This window comes from Phyllobates terribilis, unplaced genomic scaffold (assembly GCF_046119375.1).
Source record: "Phyllobates terribilis strain yellow unplaced genomic scaffold, ASM4611937v1 Scaffold_1__5_contigs__length_1240528914, whole genome shotgun sequence".
NCBI classification, from domain to species: Eukaryota; Metazoa; Chordata; class Amphibia; order Anura; family Dendrobatidae; genus Phyllobates; species Phyllobates terribilis.
Genome location: NW_027362761.1, coordinates 187855503 through 187880135, shown reverse-complemented (window position 1 = coordinate 187880135; position 24633 = coordinate 187855503). Strand labels below are relative to the sequence as shown.

Sequence of the window (24633 nt, the reverse complement as noted above, 5' to 3'; positions counted from 1 at the left end):
CGCTTCAGAAAATAAAAACCTCTGTCAAAAAGTGGTTTCCACAAGAAAACTCATTGTTTTTGAACTTTCAGAAACAAAAAAGGATTTTAGAGTGTCCACTTCGTTTCCATTCCAAACACTCAATGTGAACACACCATGAGAGTATTTTCACAACGTCATTTCCCATCATTTTTTGAGTGGTTCTGCTCTAAAAAAAAACACCACAAAAAGTGCTCACAAAATGCTCAAAACAACCTTCTTAATCATTTCTATGAAAAAAACTACTTATATTCAGGCTTTTCAGTATCCTTTTTTTTTAAGGTCTTTCAAGCGGTTTCCGAGGCAAGATCCTTCTGATAAAGATGTGCCCACATAGCCATCAAAACCAAAATTGAAGGCCGATAAAAAACATTCAAAAGAATGAACATATGCATCTATATGTAAAAACGACTTGCTGTGTAGATTTTCAGGCCTTTGAACGTCTTCTAGCCACATCAGGTTTAAAGGAGTTAAAAGAACTGACATGTCCTTTCTTCTGGTGTTTTTTGCTTGGAAGATGTTCCGTACTTTACAATATAAGTCAATGGGAAAGCTCAAAAGATGCCAGAAAGAAGGCTGCATGTTTTAGAGCGTTTTGCCATTGTTTTTGATTAAAAAAATGCTAGCGATTTCTTCATTATTCAATCGAGTGAAAAAAAAATGACTGGAAAACGACAGTTAAAAAAGACAATGGGAAAGCCCTCCTAAAAAACGTTGGCTTGGAAGCCACTCACTAGATTGTAAAAGTAAAAGAAAAAAGTAATCTCAGTGGCTAAAGACGTCACAAAGTGCACTAAGGAAACAACCGAAAAGGTGCAAAAAAAAGACGTTTCAGGAAAAAAACGTTGGTGTGTCCTGAAGCGTCTTCCTCCTGAAAACTCACCGAGTTCACATACATCTAAATGACATTGTGTACACTTGACCTCAGGAAAAAGCTCTTCCAAAACTCCTCAAAATAGCTTCAGAAAAATAAAAACGACTCCAAAACTTAGGACATGTGCTCATGATGACTATTAGATCTTGGTGTGTCCAGCTAGTTCTTCATGCAGAAGATGCATCAAGAAGTTGCAGACAGTTTTTTCTTGAAGCATCTTTTTGGTGCCTCTACTAGTGTTCTTGTTAAATTAATGAGTGGTTTCCAAGCCGCCTGGAAGCTTCCTGGAAATTTTTCAGGTCACGTCTTTTAACCACTTTGTGTCTTACAAATGTGTAAGACCATGTTGAGGCCAATGCTTGACAGTTGTCACGTGGGTACTCGAAAAACATCATTGTGGCAACACTGCATACAAATGTCAGCAGCAATGGAATAGTGGAATGCGGGGATTTATCAGATGAATGATGGGTCTTTTATTATTTCATGCCATTTCCCACCTTGGACTATTTTTTTCTCATCTTTAAGGATATAAAAATAAATTTTCTGAAAATAGTGTTGATTATTTCATACTATTCTAGGTATTTTTGACTGGAGATAATTTACCTTAATGCCTATGCCAGATGGTTGTAATATGGCTGACCTTTAGTGTCTGTATTGTGGATACAACTCCAAGACCCCTCTTGATCTTGCTAAATTTAGTGTCCTATGGTAATCTTCTGTTCAGTAAATCTGTGGGTGATGGTGGTGGGGGGCATTGTGGCTCATCACAGCCATCTGAAACTGTCTTAAAGGAGTTGTCCACTACTTTCACATTGATGCCCTTTCCGTAGGATAGGGCATCAATGTATGATCGCGGTACTCGGCAACCCCGTCGATCAGCTGTTATCGGTGCCGTCAAGTTGTAGTGGCCAGCGCTTGTTACTGCACATCCGTCTACTATTCAATTGAATGGGAGACGGATGTGTAGTACCCCACTGCGGCCACTACAGATGGACGGCAAAGCACCGCAGGTAAGGGCTTCTGGCCTGCGGCCGCCACCACCAGCGCTGATAACAGCTGACAGGCGGGGGTACCGCGAGTGGGACCCCGGCCGATCATACATTGATGGGCATCAAGGTGAAATTAGTGGACAACTCCTTTAATGCAATTTTAGTAAACTGTTGTGACAGAAATGAATGGGATTAATATAGATTTGATACCAAGTAACAATATTTTTCTCCACTACACATATGATTCCAGAGGATAAGGCAAAAGATAGACTTAGTGATGGTTGTCTTTTCTTACTTGTTTTCATTGCTTGCATCATAGCGAGGCATAGGATCATAGTCATTGCCATTGATATCAGTGCTGGCCAAAGGATCCTACATCCAAAAAAAGAAAAAAAGTATGAATAAGTCATGGGATCATTAATAAGCTGTCATCTCACGTGGCTCATACATATATAATAAGGCTCCACTGGGCATGTAATTAGGTTAGCGACTGTCCCTGTGCAGTAATGACAATTCCATGTCTTGGCTTGTAGGTGATTATGTACAGAAGATAAGGATGATATACCGTAGTTAGTTCCTGTGAAATGTAATCTATGAAAGAAATATGCGAACATGATTCTAATTCAGTTTCTGCATCATTCTGCAGAATTCAACTAAAATCTATCCTTTGTATTACTGCCCTGTGTGCATCGTGCTTCACCTCTGCAGTTAATCAAAAGACTAGGATAACAGACGTACTATAATTGTTCTTCATGTATATTACATGGCAAAGCCGCTGATTAGCCCCATTGAATGACAATGGGCTTTATGCTCATATGGTTAGCATCAGATAGCTGCTGGGGATTACCTGACAGATACATGTCAGATCTGCCGTGTGAACAGAGCCTGACTCTGCCCACAGATATGAGGATCTTACAAATGTTCATGTCAATCTAATGGGGGAAACCGCTGATGACAGGGAAAAAAAGAACGGTTCTGTACTTGTATGTCCAATAGAGAATGCATAACCTGCATTTTCAGCCAAGCTAAGCCCTTATGTTAATAGCAGAAGCAGAGTGATAGCCATCTCAAGTCTATAGGCAGCTTATCACTGTGATATATTCCTGGCATCATATCGATCCATTCAGACTTATCAGACTGACCAGACGTGGAGTTTCACTTCCAGTCTTCAGCATATTTTACTACATATTTTCGAGTCCTAGTTACAAAGTCACCATACCTATTCTAGATTTAGCTAATGACTTCTGTATGAGGCTTTTATCATCCTGTGACATGAGCAGCTTGTGAAAATACTTCATAGCAATAAAAGAAGAATACATTTTATAAGATTTAGAACAGTTCCAGAGCTGGTGGCACTGGGTACCGGTCAATGCTGCACCATCCCTGATATGTTTTTAGTGGATGTACTAATTTATGGCACAAGACAAAAGTCTTAGGGCCCCAAACTAAGGGTGTCTGAAAGATCTAGTAACAAGCCAGTGGATACTCCTGCACCTTGTGATCAAGTCCTCCTGAAGTCTTAGGCTATGTTCACATGTTGCGTTTTTGATGCGTTTTTTTTCCACAGGCAAAACCTGCTCGCTTGGCAGTAAAGAAGCTGCTTCAAAAAAGCATTTTTTTCTGAGATTTCGCTGCGTTTTTTGCTGCGTTTTTGTCACTGTACATTTGTCTCTTGCACATGCTGCTAAAGTTTAGTGCAGAAAAAATTAACCTGATTCAACTTCCTCAGGTTTTGTCACCAAAAACATAGAAAAACCGGATACCTAAGTTTTTGCACTGGTGAAAAACGCTGCTAAAATGCTGAAAAACGCTGAAAAAAGTGACATGCTGCATTTTACAAAAACCAAGGTATTTGACAAAATACAGAGGACAAAAAACCAAGGTGTGTGCATGAGATTTCTGAATTCTCATAGACTGGTACTGAAAAACGCAGCTGAAAATTAGTATAAAAAAACGCATTAAAAAAAACACTGAAAAAACGCAACGCGTGAACATAGCCCAAGGCTGACCATTTTTGTCTTATTCGAGAAAATCGGGCCAATTATGCTAATCATACTCTAATCAGAGTTTGATCAGAGGGAAATCGGATTTTCTTGGAGGTGGAGAAAAAAAAAGTTTCTCCACCTGCTGCAATCAGTCTACCTGTGAAAATTGCACTCGGAGACCCTATAATGAAAAAATAGTATGGTCCTTGTTTTTCTAACACGTTTGCTTAGAGGTCCAGTCCATTTATAGATTTATATAGCTACTGAAAACACCTGAACAGAAGCCATAATTAACTGGACCTCAATTGTTGGTCTGACAACTGAATCCACCATATACAGGAACACTCGGCATGGTCGAACAAAATCATCACCTGCTGATGTCCAACAGTCCAGATCCAACATCATCTGTCAGGAGACAAGTCAGGAAGCCTGAATTCTGCTGAAATGGGTGGGTTTAGATGACTTTTATTTAATGCTTTAATGGGGCCTTAGGACTTTTATAGGTATGTTTCTGAAGGAACTGATGAATAGAGCTACACAATGAAGAAAGAAATGTTACCAGGATAAAGAGGTAGAAAGCACAAGGAGCCAGATTCAGTCTTGCATTCGTGCCTATTTTGTTAAGTTTTTAGTGTTTTGTGCCTTTTTCTGTTTGCACCATATTCATCTTTCCATTTGCACCTTTTTTGAAGTCCATTTTATATGGGTTTTTTTTTTAGCTTGCCACACACAGTAGGTGGAGTTTTGGGTTTCCAGATTTTGGAACCTGATTCATCATTTTCGACTTTTCAAAAAGTGACAAAAGTTGTCACAAAAGAACTCCAGTGATTTCATGTACGCCAGATATTTCTGCCCAATTTTTGCACCCTTTTGTGAAACATGCAACATTTTGGGCTAAAGAGTTGCAAAAAGAGTTAAAGATAAAAATAAAGAGCGTTATTTTTACCTTGCACAAAAATTGATCAACCAAATGCACCATTTTGAAGAATTTGGCACAAAAAAGTCAACGAATGCCACAGGACAAAAAAAAGTGACTAAAAAAAAGAACGCAAATGATGAATCAGGTGCAATATACAAGTATCAGTACGGTTTCTCTCTCTCAGTAAGATATATCATTAAATCCAGCATATAGCTTTCCTTTTATCCATATGGAAATATAAATACCGTACATACTGAACAGTTCAGAAATATGAAAAATGCCCTTTAATACATTTTAAGTGGATCACCCAAATACAACAAATTAGATATGTCTGTATACATTCATAGAACTTAACAGCTTCCAAAATCTGTGAATTATTCTAATCCTGCATTCATATTTCCACAGTGTTTTGTTACCCGGAGTTGACACAGTTCATTTGCAAGTCAAGCCAAAATTGTTCCATAATTGCTCACAATTTTCACTTCCCCGCTCTATTCCCATATGGATCTGAGCTCAAATGAAATAATTCTCCCTCATGTTAAAGCAGCATTCTCAATTACAAGGCAACTTTCCGGAGCAGTGCGTAGAAAATAGCTGACACATTTACTGCGGCCAACAGCTGCAGAACTTCATAGGAAACCTCACAAGGGCAATCCATCCCAGGTTCTCTGAAGTGGAGGCATCTCTCATCAGGAATGATACCTGAGATTTGTTTTATTTTTTAACCTGTTGTGATTGTGGTTGTATCGTTAACTGTAGTCGTCGGCAATAGACCAAACATTCTACATGCTTAGATATAGCAAAAATAAAGAATTTTCTTCAGTCATAGTAAGATTCTGTAATAATAAATGATTACACAGATGGGAAAATTACACCATCCCTGTCAAATTTTACAACTATTAGATAAAAACTCTTTGTACCTAATGCCCAATACTATCATTCTCTACGTCTATTGAGGGCACTTATGAATCTGATCCCATTATGGCATTTTGGTCTCAGATTATTCTTTAAAATATCAACTATTTTCCCCTCCTATTTTTTTATAGCCCTCATACACATTTGACTAATGTTGGCCGAACCCTCTGATATCTCCAGGTTCAGCCGACAGTCTATAGTGTATGGGAGCCCTGTACAACTTATTGTCAAGGAAAATATAGATCTAGCATATCCAATTTGGGACTGCTTATCATATTGTCTCCCGGAGACATGCCACCGCCAGACATGTTCTTTCATAGAGAACGCAGAGGCGCTTAGCCAAACAAGAGCTCTTGTGTACGGGAAAGTCAGGTGAGATGGCTGCCGGTTGAATGATAGACTGAAACGTTTCGGCCCGCTCCTTGGTCTTGCTCACATAGTCGCTCTGGGGAAGGCTGTGATGGTCCAAACCATATGAGAGAAATCCCTGTGAGGATGCATATAGAGTTGAGTCCTTATGAGTAATGGCAGTAAGGGTGCTCCTGCACCTCCTGTGTGAAAGCCTTGTGTATGGGAGAGCCAGGTGAGATGGCTGCGGGTTGAATGATAGACTGAACCATCATTGGTCCAACAGCCATCTAATGTCTTTGACGGCATTATGACTGAAGATGGAAGACCTCAGGAGAGTAGATCTAAAGGGTAATAAGCCAGAGGTTATGTTATGCTCCTAACTCCTGGATTGGATTTCATTTGATGAAACTGGAAGTCATATTGAATAAATAGTACGATAATCATCTTATGTTGCATACCATGTTGGAGTATAGAGATTTTCACCGCACACTCAGGAGATTCAATGCAAAAGTTTTAATGATATATGGAAAAAGGTGCAAGTGGCGGACAACATAGCTGATCCAACTTTGATGTAATGTCCTTAAAACACGTCAAAATGAGGCTCAGTACTGTGTGTGGCCTCCACGTGCCTGTATGACCTCCCTACAACGCCTGGGCATGCTCCTGATGAGGTTGAGGATGGTCTCCTGTGGGATCTTCTCCCAGACCTGGACTAAAGCATCCGCCAACTCCTGGACAGTCTGTCGTGCAACGTGACATTGGTGGATGGAGCAAGACATGATGTCCCAGATGTGCTCAATCGGATTCAGGTCTGGGGAACGGGCGGGCCAGTCAATAGCTTCAATGACTTCATCTTGCAGGAACAGCTGACACACTCCAGCCACATGAGGTCTGGCATTGTCCTGCATTAGGAGGAACCCAGGGCCAACCGCACCAGCATATGGTTTCACAAGGGTCTGAGGATCTCATCTCGGTACCTAATGGCAGTCAGGCTACCTCTGGCGAGCACATGGAGTGTTGTGCGGCCCTTCAAAGAAATGCCACCCCACACCATTACTGACCCACTGCCAAATTGGTCATGCTGAAGGATGTTGCAGGCAGCAGATCGCTCTCCACGGCGTCTCCAGACTCTGTCACATCTGTCACATGTGCTCAGTGTGAACCTGCTTTCATCTGTGAAGAGCCCAGGGCACCAGTGGCGACTTTGCCTATCCTGGTGTTCTGTGGCAAATGCAAAGCGTCCTGCACGGTGTTGGGCTGTGAGCACAACCCCCATCTGTGGACGTTGGGCCCTCATGGAGTCGGTTTCTAACCGTTTGTGCAGAAACATGCACATTTGTGGCCTGCTGGAGGTCATTTTGCAGGGCTCTGGCAGTGCTCCTCCTGTTCCTCCTTGCACAAAGGCGGAGGTAGCGGTCCTGCTGCTGGGTTGTTGTCCTCCTACGGCCCCCTCCACGTCTCCTGGTGTACTGGCCTGTCTCCTGGTAGCGCCTTCAGCCTCTGGACACTACGCTGACAGAAACAGCAAACCTTCTTGCCACAGCTCGCATTGATGTGCCATCCTGGATGAGCTGCACTACCTGTGCAACTTCTGTGGGTTGTAGAGTCCGTCTCATGCTACCATCAGTGTGAAAGCACAACCAACATTCAAAAGTAACCAAAACATCAGCCAGAAAGCATTGGTACTGAGATGTGGTCTGTGGTCCCCACCTGCAGAACCACTCCTTTATTGAGGGTGTTTTGATAATTGCCAATAATTTCCATCGATTGTCTATTCCATCTACACAACAGCATGTGAAATTGATTGTCAATCAATATTGCTTCCTAAGTGGACAGTTTGATTTCACAGAAGTTTGATTTACTTGGAGTTATATTCTGTTGTTTAAGTGTTCCCTTTATTTTTTTGAGCAGTGTAGTTCTTTTGTTTAGAGGCGACCTTTACGTTTCAGCCCGCTCCTGCCTTGCTCACATAGTCGCTCTGGGGAAGGCAGTGATGGTCCAAACCATATGAGAGAAATTCCTGTGGGGATGCATATAGAGTTGAGTCCTTATGGGTAATGGCAGTAAGGGTGCTCCTGCACCTCCTGTGTGAAAGCCTTGTGTATGGGAGAGGCAGGTGAGATGGCTGCCGGTTGAATGATAGACTGAACCATCATTCGTCCAACAGCCATCTAATGTCTTTGGCGGCATTATGACTGAAGATGGAAGATCTCAGGAGGGTAGATCTAAAGGGTAATAAGCCAGAGGTTATGTTATGCTCCTAACTCCTGGATTCGATTTCATTTGATGAAACTAGAAGTGAGATTGAATAAATAGTCCGATAATCATCTTATGTTAAGAGAGAGGGGGGATTATGAGCTCACCACGCTATGTCTTCTAATGCTGAAGTTGAAAAACAGCTTGTCGGGTGTCGGTCCTGCTGGTGAAGTTCAGCCAAAGATAAGAGGAAAGGACAATAAGCGGCACATCTGTCCAACAATGAATGAAAATTATTTCATGCTTTATTCAAGATTCATAAATGCATATTGAATAAAGCATGAAATAATCTTGAATAAAGCATGAAATAATTTTTATTCGTTGTTGGACGGATGTGCCGCTTATTTTCCTTTCCTCAAATCATCGTATGTTGTATACCATGGTGGGACTGGCTCACCAGAAGACCAAGGTATTCTTTGGAGGTCTGAGATGACAGTGTGATTTGACACTAGTAGAGATTTGGTCCTTTTTTATAGCCAGACTTCACTGCTGTCACTGGCATCCTTGGTCCAGCGTCTTCGAGGCGTTTCTGTAGCTTCTTAAGACTTGCACCATCATGATGTGAGGTCTAGTCATAGGTTTAGGAAGCGAAAAAGGAGCCCAAGGAGAAGCCAGCCACAGAAGTGAACTCCAGCTGCAACAGAGGACCGGACCATAGTTTGGAACTGGGTAGTGTGAATCTTTTTGCTCATCTATAACCCCCTACCAATATGTTTGTCACCTTTGGAGATTAATGTGATAGGGCATGTGTAAGGTGACAAAAGCATAGTATAGTACATGATTATAAAACAAAATGCACCTGTTCTGTATAGTTGGGCCATGGATATTCAGAATAGCTTCCTCTTGTGGGCATGATACTGTTCAAGGCCAAATTGTGTTTATATTCAATTGGCTGGAGATGATATAGACATGAAACTTCATGTGCTAATGTATACAGAAGAGGTCTTCTTCGTGATAATACCACTTCTGATAACTTTGGAGATTTTCCTGGGAACTGTTCCAGTATATGGACCTGAATGTGTAAATTCACACACCACAACTGTAGCCTCTATGATATAATATCAAAGTAGCATTGAACATAGACATTATTATGGTAAGATAAACACCTTCTTCATCCACAACACTGCTTATGACAAGTGGACGGCACAGATTTTTCTTACAATTCATTTTCTGCCATATGTTTTCTATCATATTTATGAACTTACATAATTCTGCATCAGGTCAGGATGATTTCTTTCAATGCCGTCATCTAGAATAGTCACTACAACATTTTTTCCAGTGTATCCTCGTTTCCAGGCTCCTACGATATTCATGTCTGATTGACAGTGGTGGGCATTCTCGCTGCAGTGCTGCGGGGAAAACATGAACAGCTTGTCACAATATTATTACCAGCTACATGTAAGACTGCAAACATATTATTTCAGTCTACAATGAAATCTATTCATAGGTAGAGCATAACAGATATATGTTACACAGAAAATTAGAAATTGCAGAATGGGATGGTAATTACACAGATAAAAAATGAGAAGCTGTATCTTTTGTGTCATGAAATCTCCTAGCTATATCCAAAAACATAGAAGCTTTGGTACATGTCTTTGCTTTTATGCAAGCACACAATGCACAAGCACAATGGATGAAGACAAACAGTAATGTATTACTAGAGTCCAGTTATGAAAAAAAAAAAAAAAAAATATATATATATATATATATATATACGCATATACACAGTGCTGCTCACCATTATTGGCACCCCTTCATTTTTTTCACAGACTGTACAATATCTCCAGAAATAAATGGAAATGTACCAAAGTTATATCCTCAGGATTTTTTAATTAGTGGTCCAAAAGTAATACAACAATAAAACATTGTTTTTCAACTTCCATGTTGCAATTTCAAAGAAAAAACAGAATAAACAGCATGTGCAGCAATAAAGGCACCCCTAATTAATATTTGGCTGCACACCCTTTGGCATTGCTGACAGCCTCCAAATATTTCTTGTAGCCATCTATAAGCTTCTTGCACTTCTCAGCTGGAATTTCTTCCCACTCTTTCTGTGCAGTTTGTTCAAACTCTTGAATGTTTGCAGGGACCTTTTTCCCAATGGCAGATTTCAGCTCACCCCAAACATTTTCAATGGGATTGAGGTCAGGACTCATTACTGGCCATTATAAAACAGTAATTTTTTTCTTTTTCAACCATTTCTGTGTACTTTTGAATGTGCGCTTTGGGTCATTGTGTTGCTGGAGGACCCATGATCTTCGACTCAAACCAAGTTTGCTTACACTGGGTAGGACATTTTGCTCTAAAATCTCGTGATAATTCTCTGATTTCATTATTCCTGTGATACGGTCAAGGCCTTCAGTACCAAACGCAGCAAAGCCACCTCCCAGCATTATGGATCCTCCACCATGTTTAACTGTTGGTAAGGTGTTCTTTTACTTATAAGCTTCATTGTGCCGTCTGTAAACAAACTGTTATAATAATAATTTTTTTATTTATATAGTGCCAACGAATTCCGCAGCACTTTACAATTAAGTGGGGACATGTACAGACAAATTCAATATAATTTAAGGACAGTTTAAACAGTTACATTAGGAGTGAGGTCCATGCTCGCAAGCTTACATTCTACAAGGAAATGGGGGGACACAATAGGTGAAAAGTGCTTGTTATTTCAGGTCTGGCAATTATAATAAATAGGGATTTTCATATAAAGCTGTATGATCCGGTCATCAGCCTGTATGTTTAAGTGCAATACTCGAGTACCGAGTGCAGTTATCTTGTGCATGGAGGGTGTGGAGACAGATGAAGAGTAGGGAACAGATTCTGAATGATATTTAGAAGGAGGGAACAGGGGAAAGTTAATTTACTGAGTAGTTAAGGTGGTAGGCTTGTTTAAAGAGATGGGTTTTTAAAGCGCGCTTGAAGATATGGGGGCTAGGCATCAGTCGAATCGCCTGGGGTAGTGCATTCCAGAGAACTGGCGCAGCACGAGAGAAGTCTTGGAGACGGAGGTGCGAGGTTCGGATTATAGGGGATGTTAGTCTTAGTTCAATTGTAGAACGGAGGGCACGTGTAGGGCGATAGACAGAGATGAGAGAGGAGATATAAGGCGGTGCAGAACTGTGGAGAGCTTTGTGGGTGAGAGTGATGAGTTTATATTGGACCCTGAGACGGACCGGCAACCAGTGTAAAGGCTGGCACAAGATGGAGGCATCGGTGAAGCGGCTGGACAGAAATACGACCCTGGCTGCCGCATTCAGGATGGATTGGAGAGGAGAAAGTTTGGTAAGAGGGAGACCGATCAGAAGAGAGTTGCAGTAGTCCAGACGAGAGTGAATAAGAGCAACAGTAAGAGTTTTAGCAGTTTCAAAGGTGAGAAAAGGCCGGATTATGGAGATGTTTTTAAGATGCAGGTGACAGGAGCGAGTGAGTGCTCGGATATGGGGGGTAAAGGAAAGGTTAGTGTTGAATATGACCCCCAGGCAGCGGGCTTGCTGCTTGGAAGTTATGGTTGAACCCTCCAAGTTAATTTCGATGTTAGGTAGAGTTGGGTTAGTTGAGGGGAGAAACACAAGAAGTTCAGTTTTAGAGAGATTCAGTTTAAGATATAGGGAGGACATGATGTTAGAGACAGCAGACAGACAATCCTTGGTATTTTGTATTAGGGTAGGGGTGATGTCAGGTGAAGAGGTGTATAGTTGGGTGTCGTCAGCATAGAGATGATACTAGAACCCAAATCTGCTGATTGTTTGTCCAATAGGGGCAGTGTATAGAGAGAAGAGGAGGGGGCCTAGGACTGAGCCCTGCGGATCTCCGATAGTAAGGGGACGAGGAGAGGAAGAGGAGCCGGCAAAAGATACAGTGAAGGAGCGGTCAGAGAGGTAGGAGGAGAACCAGGAGAGAACGGCTTCCTTGAGGCCTATAGAGTGGAGCATAGTGAGGAGGAGCTGGTGATCCACAGGTCAAATGCGACGGAGAGATCCAGGAGAATCAGCAGGGAGTAGTGACCTTTGGATTTGGCTGTTAGTAGATCATTAGAGACTTTAGTGAGGGCAGTTTCAGTGGAGTGTAAGGAGTGGAAACCAGATTGTAGAGGGTCGAGGAGAGAGTTATCTGAGAGATAGCGGATTAGACGGGAGTGGACCAAGCGTTCCAGGAGTTTAGAGATGAAAGGAAGGTTAGAGACAAGTGTGTAGTTAGCAGTGTAGTTCTGGTCCAGGGATGGCTTTTTAAGTAAAGGGGTTATGATGGCATGTTTAAATGAGGAGGGAAAGATACCTGAAGAAAGAGAGAGGTTAAATATTTTAGTCAGGTGAGTGGTGACCACCGGTGAGAGAGACTGCAGGAGATGTGACGGAATGGGGTCACTGTTGCAGGTTGTAAGTCGAGAAGAAATGAGGAGCTGGGTAACATCTTCTTCTGTAACAGGCTCAAAGATGGCTAGTGAGCTTGAAGTGCGGCAGGGACGGGGATCCAGGCACTGAGGAGATTGGGCTGAGATGTCTTGATGGATGTGGTTGATTTTTTCTAGGAAATAAGTGGCCAGATCCTCCCCGCTGAGGTTGGTGGTGGGGGTCTGTGCTTTAGGGCTCAGGAGGGAGTTTAAGGTTTCAAAAAGTCGTTTTGGATTGTTGGACAGTGAAGTGATGAGAGTGGTGAAGTAGGATTGTTTGGCCAGATGAAGGGCAGAGTTATAGGTTTTGAGCATGAATTTATAGTGGATGAAGTCCTCTGCTAAAAGATATTTTCTCCACTGCCGCTCAGCACACCTAGAGCAGCGCTGAAGAAAGCGTGTTTGCATTGTGTGCCAGGGCTGCCGTTGTCTGTGTCGGGTCTTTCTGCATGTAGAAGGTGCGGCTTCATCTAGGGCACTCTTCAGTGTATTGTTGTAGAGTGACAATGCTAAGTCTGGACAGGAACGGGAGGAGATGGGGGCTAAAGATGTGTGGAGATTGCCCATAAGCTGCTGGGTATTAATGGTACGTGTGTTCCTATAAGTGTGGTAAGTGGGGATGTTCCGGGTGAGGAGACGGTTCTTGACAGAGAAGGAAAGAAGGTTGTGGTCAGAGCGCGGGAGAGGGGAGTTAGTAAAGTCATGCAGCGAGCAGAGACGGGAGAAAACCAGGTCCAGAGTATTCCCGTCTTCATGCGTAGGAGAATTAGTAAATTCTGAGAGGCCGAATGAGGAGGTTAGAGAAAGTAGATGAGAGGCAGATTGGGAGAGGGGATCATTGATGGGGATATTAAACTGTTGCTTTGCATTGCCAAAAAGCTGTATTTTTGTTTCATCTGTCCATAGAACATTTTCCCAGAAGGATTGTGGTTTGTCAAGGTACTCTTTGGCAAAGATCAGTCATTCCTTATTATGTCTTTTCTTTAGCAATAATTCCTTCCTTGGCCTTTCGCCCATAAAGCTCTGCTTGGTTTAGTGTGCGGCGTATGGTACTTGTTGAAACCATGACCCCAGACTGTTCTAGGTTGGCCTTCAGATCTTTGGATGTTGGCGTGGTGTTTTTTCCACCATTCACATCAACCTTTGAAGATATCTCTTGTCAATTTTCCTCTTTCCCCCACGTCCAGGGAGGTTCTTGATGGTTTCATGCTTGGCAAACTTCTTAATAACATTGCACACTGTTGAAACTGGGATAACAAGGTCTTTGGAGGTGGCCTTATACCCTTTGGAAGTCTTGTGTTTGCTAATAATAGCAGTTCTGATGTCCTCAGACAGCTCCTTTGTCTTCACCATTGTTACAAAGGAGCAGGTGCCATGTGGCTTTTTAAAACGCTGAAGTCATCATTCATTGGATAATTCATGTCACATGGGCACCAACAATTAATCACAGGTGAATCTCTTTTGTGATTTACCACAGGTGAGTCAAAATGTGTTTCCATACTAAATTAATGTAAAGGGTGCCAATACCAGTGACACAGCAAGCTTTAGGTTTTTCTATTTCTCCCTCCCATTGTTTTTTGTTTTAAATTATTGTTTATCATTTGCTCATTGGTATTTAACATGAGTGCTCTATACAAAAATACTGTTACACTTGATTCATTTTTTTCAGGAGATATTCCACATTATGTACTTAAACTTCATGGGTGCCAATAACGATGAGCAGGACTGTGTGTATGTATGTATGTGTGTGTGTGTGTGTATGTATGTATGTATGTATATATATATATATATATATATATATATATATATATATAGTACAGAACAAAAGTTTGGACACATTCTCATTTAAAGATTTTTCTGTATTTTCATGACTTTGAAAATTGTACATTCACACTGAAGGCATCAAAACTATGAATTAACACATGTGGAATTATATAGTTAACAAAAAAGTGTGAAACAACTGAAAATATGTCTTATATTCTAGGTTCTTCAAAGTAGCCACCTTTTGCTTTGATGACTGCTTTGCACACTCTTGGCATTCTCTTGATGAGCTTCAAGAGGTAGTCACCGGAAATGGTCTTCTAACAATCTTGAAGGAGTTCCCAGAGATGCTTAGCACTTTTGGCCCTTTTGCCTTCACTTTGCAGTCCAGCTCACCCCAAACCATCTCGATTGGGTTCAGGTCTGGTGACTGTGGAGGCCAGGTCAAATTGTACATTCACACTGAAGGCATCAAGGCTTCAAGAGGTAGTCACCGGAAATGGTTTTCACTTCACAGGTGTGCCCTGTCAGGTTCAATAAGTGGGATTTCTTGCCTTATAAATGGGGTTGGGACCATCAGTTGTGTTGTGCAGAAGTCAGGTGGATACACAGCTGATAGTCCTACTGAATAGACTGTTAGCTGCTTTTTTCTTGCCATAATACTTATTCTAAGTAAAGAAAAACGAGTGGCCATCATTATTTTAAGAAATGAAGGTCAGTCAGTCCAAAAAATTGGGCAAACTTTGAATGTGTCCCCAAGTGCAGCGGCAAAAACCATCAAGCGCTACAAAGAAACTGGCTCACATGAGGACCGCCCCAGTAAGGGAAGACCAAGAGTCACCTCTGCTTCTGAGGATAAGTTTATCCGAGTCACTAGCCTCAGAAATCGCAGGTTTTGTTTGAATGCAGATTGCACATTTTCTGTTAGTACAATAAACCTCATTTCAAGGCAGACACATTACTGTGTCCAACAGTTATTATATATATCAAACTGAAATAGCTGTTGCAAAAACACCAATTTTTATAAAACATTAAGCTTAAGATTAATAGGGGTGCCCAAACTTTTTCATATAACTGTATTAGCAGAATGAGGCCCTTTTTGTCCACATTAGAGTGACAGTTCACATGCTCAATCATTGCTCCATTCACTATGGGGCTGACAAGCACTGGACTTTTTTCAGTGAATGAATGGAGGGTGGTCGGGCATCCAATCTGCCGCTCCATTGCAATTGAGTTAAAGGTGCCCCATCGGGAATAAAAATTCCCTATCCTGCCAATCAGTGTGGGTCCCATCAATCAATGAGGTATCACCTATCTGGGGATAATTGTTTTAATGGACAACCCCTTTAACCCCTTTAGTCAGCTTGTTCTAACAAAGAGTTTGCAACTCTTCTTTTTTTTACTGAGCTTCTATCAGCTGATATATGATCAGATAAAAGTTCAGGTCTTTTTTAAGGTAGTTTGTGGCCATTGATCAGCTGAGAGGAGATAAAAGAGTTACAGTACATACTCCTCATCAAAAGGAGCAAGCTTAAGGGTTCTTAGTTAAAGGGGTTGTTTGGGCTTTGGACAAATGTCTGTAGTCATTCTATGTGACTGAAGACTGCCATATCACATGCCATCACGATTCCTTGGTATTCACAGTGCAAACAAGTGGTCAGTCAGTCTGACAGCTTGTATGTGATTTGCTACCTGCAGACACATCCAAGTAGAGTCGTTCAACTTCTGTCTATAGAAGAAAATTAATTAATCGTGACTGCAAGCATGCAAATCACATATGCGGTCACATGAGTGCCCCGTCATACCATGAATACTGGGAATAGTGAAAGCATGCACATTGCATGTTGCCACGATTCATCAGTCTATAGTCACAAGGAATAAACAGCCTAAACAGCAAAATGATGCAAATTTTTTAATGGCACCCAATAGCAAAAAATATTTTTAGCCCAAAATACTTGCATTTAAGAAAAAAAAATTGCCCCAAAGGTGTCCATATCTTTCAAATTTGTGCCATATTCACCAAAACAGCATGTGCCTTTTCTCAGAACCATACAAAATCTCATCCATACTGCTACAGTAGTACGTTGTGGATTATCAGTCTGAAAAGATTCAGTTTTGCAGAAACAAAAAATAAACAACAATTTTCACCATTGTCTTTCCTTTCTGAATAGAATTTACAAATGAATGTACTTGAGATATTTTTACTCTAGAAATAATCTTATAAAGAGGCTTACTACATCCCATGGCCATAATTCACCCCTGTTCTTGTTCAGGCGAGATTTTATGCTTCTGCATTATGTATTCCTCATGCCAGCAATGTGATGTGTCCAGCATTGGGTAAGCATCATTGTGCTCAGTGCAATAAAAGCCCATCAGAATACCAGAGCATGTGGATGGACCTGATGGGTTCATGAAAAGGTACTACTCTACCTACTATTTACACCTGTCGACTGTAGCGTTAAATATCAGCCGATCCGCTACATACAAGCTGCTTTGCGGTCGTTTAAAGGTCTTTTTAGATTTGTCGACTATGTTCTATGCATACAGCACAATTGCTAATATGATTATCAGCAGCACATGGCAGTGTACTGCTGGTAATGATCATTTTATTGGTGGGATGAAAGATACACTTTCATGATGATCTTGCATTTTGCTCTTTTATCGGATGAATACTGGTGTGTTTACCCAAGCTGATAATCGGCTCGCCTAATTGGGCTATAAAACTGGCTATGGTAAATCTGAAGCAGGCCATGATCTGCCGTTGCCTGTGCTTTTATTACATAATCTACATCCTATTAGACTCTAATGATGACATGACCTCTGCGTGCTGTAGCAGAATTATTCATCCTATTGATGCACATATTATCTATTGTTGTAGGATGAGATAAATTTTTCTGGCAACTTTAGATGTCCAGAAACCGTCAATGGAGTTCTTCCCACAGCTATTTCTCCTGATCCCACTATACACATGCATGCTTGCTTTGGCTCACAGCTACTTTTCCTAACCTACCCATACACACTCAATTCACCGGATTGTGCTTGTCATTTCAGTGGAGAATGGGAAGTAAGTCATGGCCAAACACCTGTATGGTGGCTTATCGCCACCTGAGAACAAGTCACTATCTAAAGGCCCCATTCACATTATCAGCAGGAAACTGTCCGACTGACTGACTGTCAAATGTGTATTGTGGCTTCCCAACTGTCCCCAGAAGATGATATCGGGGGAGATAAGGATCCTGCGTGTCTGACTGCCGATCCTTTTGCTCTTCTAGAGATAACCCGCCATCATAGGGATCTAGCAGCTACTCTTTGATAGACACTCATCTGAGTGCTACTATCCATGGAAGGCTCAGGAGACATAGCTGTCAGCCCACCGAAATAGGGGTCTTTAGGCCAAAGGATATTTGCTTAAGATAGCCAGCTAAACTCTCTGCAGGGAAAAGATGCAGAATAAATACCGGCTTGTTTTATCTGTAACATGCAGCAGCTATTCTTGAACAAACCAACTAAACATTACTCAAAGTACGTTGTATAGACTTTTCCGGTAATAATTGTTTTCACTTACTAAACTGCTCCATAAATTTATTAGGCATTGCTGTGTGCTAAACCATCACTTCATTAGGTTGTCTCTTTATTCCCTGTACATATAAAATATGAGACTTTATATAAAGGCAAGCGTCTCATTATCACATAAACAGATGATAAAACTTGTGCACTAAGCTCAACTTCTCCGCCATGCTCTTATGTGGAGACAAATACATTCAATTTAGCTCATTTTCTTCAGATGGTTTGTGTCGGAGACGCAATTTAAACCGATGCAAACAAAGTGCTTGGATTTTATCTAGGTATATTTATTTCTTCTACTTTGTGCTTGCCAATTGTATCCCAGGCAGAAACATGTTGGTTGCTTCATTTCTCTTGTCAGTGTAAAAAAGTAACCATAAAGAATTCGCCTTAGAGATCTACATGAGCATAAATATGTGCACCGCTTTTATTTGTGTCTCCAAAACGGACTCTTCATAAAACTAAATGGACAGATCTGTAAATCTATAGCTATGGTAGGAATTGTCTGCTTCTTTCTGTACAATTTCAGGAGTCACAAAGTTTACTTTCAATGGGAAACTGTTACAGAAATGAAATAAAATGAAATCTGTCCACAGATTGTTACAATATCTATTGTTACGGTGTTCTTCCATAATTCAGACATATAGTTGAGTGGAGTGTATGGAACTTTATAACCTATCTTATTGCTGAATTAGGGCACCTTCCTTTCATTGCACCAGCCGGATTCACCCCTTTCCCTGAAGGCAGGCTCTTTAGAAAAGTTCAGATAACTTCTTAGTGAATATATAACAGAAAACACAGGGAACAGGGATAGATTAAGCAGCAGTTTCTCAGTGATTCTGGCAGATAGCACGAGGAGTGTGAGAGAGGCAGCAAAAGAAGGGCGATAGCTGATCGATTATAGGATTATATAGCTCAACTCTTAAAGGGAACCTGTCATGTCAGTTGGAGTGTGTAAACTGCCCCCAGGTTGTTGTTAGTGATGCAATACGTATCGCTAACACGCTTTTTGCATTAAAATCGGTGCTGTAATCTTTTGTAAATAAATATATATACTTATATCTTACTTGCTCGTTTAGTCATGGGGGTGTTCCTTTCCTTATTCAGTCTGGTTTTCTTCACTTTATTCAGTCCGACTTGTTACCGCCCACTCAATTTGAATTGCCCCGGGTGTGTGCCGACATCACATGAATATTCTTGTTGTGGTCACGCTGATGCTGTGACCCACGCTTGCACAATGTGTATTGAACGGCCGCGCGTCGCCGCGATGATCAGCTCCCGCGCGTGACCAGTAACAAGCGGCTCCCTTGCATGCGCTGGGGCCGATCATCACTGCGCATGCGCGGTGACGCGCGGCCATTCAATACGCATTGTGCAAGCGTGGGTCACAGCATCAGCGTGACCACAACAAACCTATTCATGTGATGTCGGCACACACCGGGGGCTATTCAAATTGAGTGGGCGGTAACAAGTCGGACTGAATAAAGTGAAGAACACCCATATGACTAAACGAGCAAGTAAGATATAAGTATATAAAGTGGATTTTACAAAAGATTACAGCACCGATTTTAATGCAAAAAGCGTGTTAGTGATGCATATTGCATCACTAACAACAACCTGGGGGCAGTTTACATGCTCCAACTGATATGACAGGTTCCCTTTAACGTGAACCTGTCAGTTGGTATATGCTGCCCGATCCACAGGTCGCATGTATCGGGCACTGGCTGTATGATCTCAGCCAAGTATGTCTGACTTTGAACATACCTTAACCCCTTTAAAGCCTGGGGCGTATTAGTACGCCCCAGGCCATCACCCCCGGGTTCAGTGAGTGCTCCGGTGCTGAGCCCGCATTGAACCGGGCACATGTCAATCTCTGACAGCGGTATTTAACAGCGCCACGCCGGAAGCGCGTCACTTACCCCGCCCATCAGTAACCCCGTTACGTGAACGCGGGTCGCTGATGGGTGGGCATGACAACCCTGGGTCTGCAGCAGAACCCAGTGGTTGTCATGTAATCGCACAGGAGCATTTCTGCTACATAGAGGTGATCTGCTCATCACCTCTATGTAGCAGAGGTGATCGGACAGTTGCTGTTTCTAGACTCCTATGGAGACTATAGAAGCAAGCAAAAAGTGTAAAAAAATGTTTTTAAAAATATAAAAAAATATAAAAGTTTAAATCACCCTTTCGCCCGATTCAAAATAAAAGAATTAAAAAAAACAACCCACATACACATATTTCATATCGCCTCGCTCAGAATCGCCCGATCTATCAATATAAAAAAAGAATTAATCCGATTGGTAAACGGCGTACCGAGAAATTCTAAACGCTTGAATTACGTTTTTGGGTCGCAATAAAATGCAATAACGGGCGATCAAAACATCGGATCTACCCCAAAATGGTATCAACAAAAATGTCAGCTCGGCACGCAAAAAAAGCCCTCACCCGGCCCCAGATCCCGAAAAATGGAGACGCTACGGGTCTCGGAACATGGCACCATTTTTTTTTTTTTTTTAGCAAACTTTGGATTTTTTTTTCACCACTTAAATAAAAAAGAACCTATACATGTTTTGTATCTATGAACTCGTAATGACCTGGAGAATGAGAATGACAGGTTAGTTTTAGCATTCAGTGAACGTGGTAAAAAAAAAAAAAAAAAACGTGTGGTATTGCACTTTTTTGCAATTTCACCGCACTTGGATTTTTTTTCCCGTACACGATATGGTAAAACCAATAATGTCGTTCAAAAGTACAACTCGTCCCGCAAAAAAAAGCCCTAACACGGCCATATTGACCAAAAAATAAAAGGACAATGGCTCTGGCAACAAGGGGAGCAAAAAACAAAAATGCAAAAAACAGAAAATCCCAGGGTCCTTAAGGGGTTAATAGTTGCCAGGGACTGAGACCGCGCTATAAGCTAGTTGGATAGATGCGTCTCCGGAGGATTCTCCCACTCCGCTGCACTGGATTGACAGGTCTCTGCCTACATGCACATTTTTGCAATTGTTTTTTTTCACTTGAAAAAGAGGCTAGTCCAGCGTTGAAACGTGTTGTGGAAATAAAACACGTTCAACACATCTTGGTCCTAAGGATTCTCCATTATAGCATTACAGCCTGATATCTTGTTATTGTCCAAATTAATCAACTATTCTGGGGGAGATCATCCCTCAGCCATGAGGCAGCAGCTGCTAATATTTTCAGGTGTTCATAGGAGTTGTGCCTGCACACAACCTTCTCAGGTGAGCACCTTCCTTTTACTTTCCTTGTACCCAAAAGGGTTTCACCCAATGGTCTTGTGCGCTTTTGTTCCCCTACAGTTTTTCTACGTGCACATATAGGCAAAGACCAGTCAACCCAGGGCAGCAGATGGAGATAAGCCGCTGGGAATCCGCTTGTCCAACAAGTCTACAGCGCCGTTTCGGTCCCCAGGGGCTTTTAAAGTATGTTTAGCTCTGCAACACCGTAGCATTCCAGAGTCAATTATACTTGGCTGATATCATATAGCCAGTGCCTGATACATGCTGTCCACAGACTGAGCAGCATGTAGCAGCTGACAGGTTCACTTTAAGGCACCATACACATTCGACTAAAGTAGACCAAACCTGCTGATATCAGCAGAATTGTCCGACAGTCTAATGTGTATGACGCCCTCCCAACTCTCCCTGACACATGATGCCTGAGGAGAAAAAGAACCGACAGTTGGAGTTCCAACCTTTTATGCTGCTCCAGGAAAAGTTGTTGCCAGAAGAGTGATGGATCAGCTCTCCCAAAGAAAGCAAAGAACTGCCCAGCTAAGCCTAACATTTTTGTATATATGACGCGCCCCCTGGGCCGTGGGGTACTCGGCAGCCAGGCCGGTCGAGGCTGGGGGATGTCACAGTGGCAGTGACCGGGTCCGTGACCCAGGGCGGTCAATAAAAGGGGAAACTGAAAAGGGAATATACACTGTGTTCCAAATTATTATGCAAATAATATTTTCTCAGATTTTCCCAAATTACCTATATGAATTGCAGTCATTGTAATTTTGCAGTCAAATAACTATTAGAGTACAATTGAAAGGTTTTTGTACAAACTGCCTATGATAACAGTATATTTTTAAAAAAATAAAAAACTCAAACTGCACTCAAAATGCATGTTCCAAATTATTATGCACAGCAGAGTTTTCAACCTTTTCATTTTAATAAAGAACAAAAAAATGGTCATTTTTGAAATTATAAGCATTAGCAGGTTATTACAAACTGAAATCAAACAGTTTTCAACTCAAAACTTTATTCTAGGTGATGTTGCACATAGGACCCCTTGTTCGAAAGGAGCTTCTGAACTCTCTCGTCCATTGAATTTGTCAGGTTTTGGATGGTTTCTGCTTTAATTGTTTTGCATGAAGACAGAATACCCTCCCAGAGCTGTTGCTTAGATGTGAACTGCCTCCCGCCATCATAGACACTCCTTTTGATGATGCTCCAGAGGTTCTCAATGGGGTTGAGGTCAGGGGAGCATGGGGGCCACACCATAAGTTTGTCCCCTTTTATGCCCATAGCAGCCAGAGATGCAGATGTGTTATGTGCAGCATGAGACAGGGCATTATCATGCAATGGCCCTCTTAAACAATTGCCATGGTTGCATGCCATAGATCTATGTGAAAGGGGGACTTCAGAGCCCCAATATCAGGATCAATGGGGACCCCTGTATTGGGAAGTTAACAACTCATCAACAAGTAAGTTACAAAGTTAGAAGAACCCATCAGTCATAGTTTTTCTGGTCATTTAAAGGGTATCTGTCACCAGGTTTTTGTCACCTAATATGAATGCAGCATCATCAAAAGACAAGAGACCTTGATTCCAACAATGTGTCACTTACTGGGCTGCTTGCTGTAGTTTTGATAATCATTGTTTTATCAGCAGGAGATTTTCACTAGAGGACTAGTAAACCTGCTGCCAGGTAACTCAGGCATATTCATGACCTCTGTATATCCCCACCCCCACCACTGATTGGCAGCTTTTTGCCTATGCACAGTGTACACAGGCAGCTGCCAATCAGTGATGGATACGGGGATATACAGAGCTCAGCATTTAGAGAACTGCTAAATCAGCATCAGATAAAAAAGTGATTTTACCAAAACTGAAGCAAGCAGCCCAGAAAGTGATACATCAGTGAAATCAGGGCACTGCACCATATCATGCTCTCAGATTAGGTAGCAAAAATCTGGTGCCAGATTTCCATCTCTTGAGTTCCCTGTTATTGTAGTATAACAATAAATTAGTAACATTTCTTAAATGTCCTTGTTTTATGTTAATATAATTTAATCATGGTATAAAGACATTTTTTTTTACAAATGAAATTGTGTTTCCATTCCTCTGCAATCTGCAAATGGAAATTCATGTTTACATCTGGTGGTTATTTTTCTCACAGCTCAGGGTTGAATAATCTAGGCAATCCTCTGTGTGCTAAACAGCCAGGACTCAAGGCTTATACAATTTGTTTTCACTGATACATTGTTACAGACAATCCTAAAAGATGAGTGAGAAAACGATTAAATATTCAACATTAGAAGCATTATTATGCTTTATTTAGATTAAATTATATACCTTTAATATTTCCTATATAGTTAGTTTTGGTATAACTAAGCATCATAGTAATCTTATGATAAGAATTAGAATCTCAAAGTCCAACAAACAGGGTGTGGGCAAGATGTATATATACACAAGACTATTCATTAAGGAATAAAAAGCAAATTCTTCAGAGAGATGGAAGGGAAGTGTGAAAGGCTAGCGTGAAGGCATGTGGACAAAGTACTGCTGTGAGATGTTTCAATAAGGCAAAATAATTCCTAATTTACTATTATAAGGCTGAGGTACAGAGCCTGTAGCATTCAGGAGCCCATTAGGAAGTAACAGGCAATGCTTTGTTTTGTCTCTATTTACAGGCCACTTACATATCGGGCTAGACTTTCTTTCTGAGCAGCACAAAAAGCCTGTATAGTCATTTCAAAGCATCCAAGTTAACAATGTGGCAATGTTGAATAAGCAGCGTACGGTTGTGCAAACACTCTATTAGACATGGGGCATAAAAATGTAGAGACAGTAACGCTACATGGAGTGTAGCAAAGTCTTGTTACCAATGTCATTTGGGGCGTATTGCGGGCAAACAAACATTTTTAAGATACGTTGAAAGAATCCGGATTTTTTTAATAAAATAGAAGATAAAACCACTTTCTGTAGTATACTGTATTAGAAATACTACGAGAGTGTGGTCTGATGTATTCAAAAAAGCTTGGGATGCTAGCTAACTACTCTAAGGCTATGTGCCCACGATGCAGAAATGCTCCGGATTTTTCCTGAGCGTTTCTGCATCTCCCTGGCAGAAAAAACACATGTGGATTGTGCATGCGGATTGTACATGTGGATTGTACATGCGGATTGTACATGCGTTTTTCCTGCCAGGGACATGCGGATGTGAAGAGTTCTTCACTTGCATTTCCGCATGTGGGTTGACAAGCGCTTTCCAAGCGATTTTAGCATCACTTGGAAAGTGCTTAACTACTTGGTCACACTATATAAATCCATGCAAACGGCATGGATTTATATAGTGTGACCGAAAGAATAGTAAAA

The 24633-nt window shown here is 41.4% G+C and overlaps 1 protein-coding gene across 4 annotated transcripts in view; it reads right to left on the bottom strand.

Annotated features, from left to right (window-relative positions):
* PCSK5 (proprotein convertase subtilisin/kexin type 5) overlaps window positions 1-24633 on the bottom strand; it is a 955602-nt gene that overhangs the window by 710049 nt on the left and 220920 nt on the right. For all 4 annotated transcript variants that reach the window (XM_073670684.1, XM_073670697.1, XM_073670703.1 and 1 more), the window contains exons 4-5: window positions 9513-9656; window positions 2177-2253 (exon numbers count right to left, since the gene is read on the bottom strand). In XM_073670684.1, coding sequence (XP_073526785.1) covers window positions 2177-2253; window positions 9513-9656 — 221 coding nt within the window. The remainder of the gene's footprint in view (window positions 1-2176; window positions 2254-9512; window positions 9657-24633) is intronic.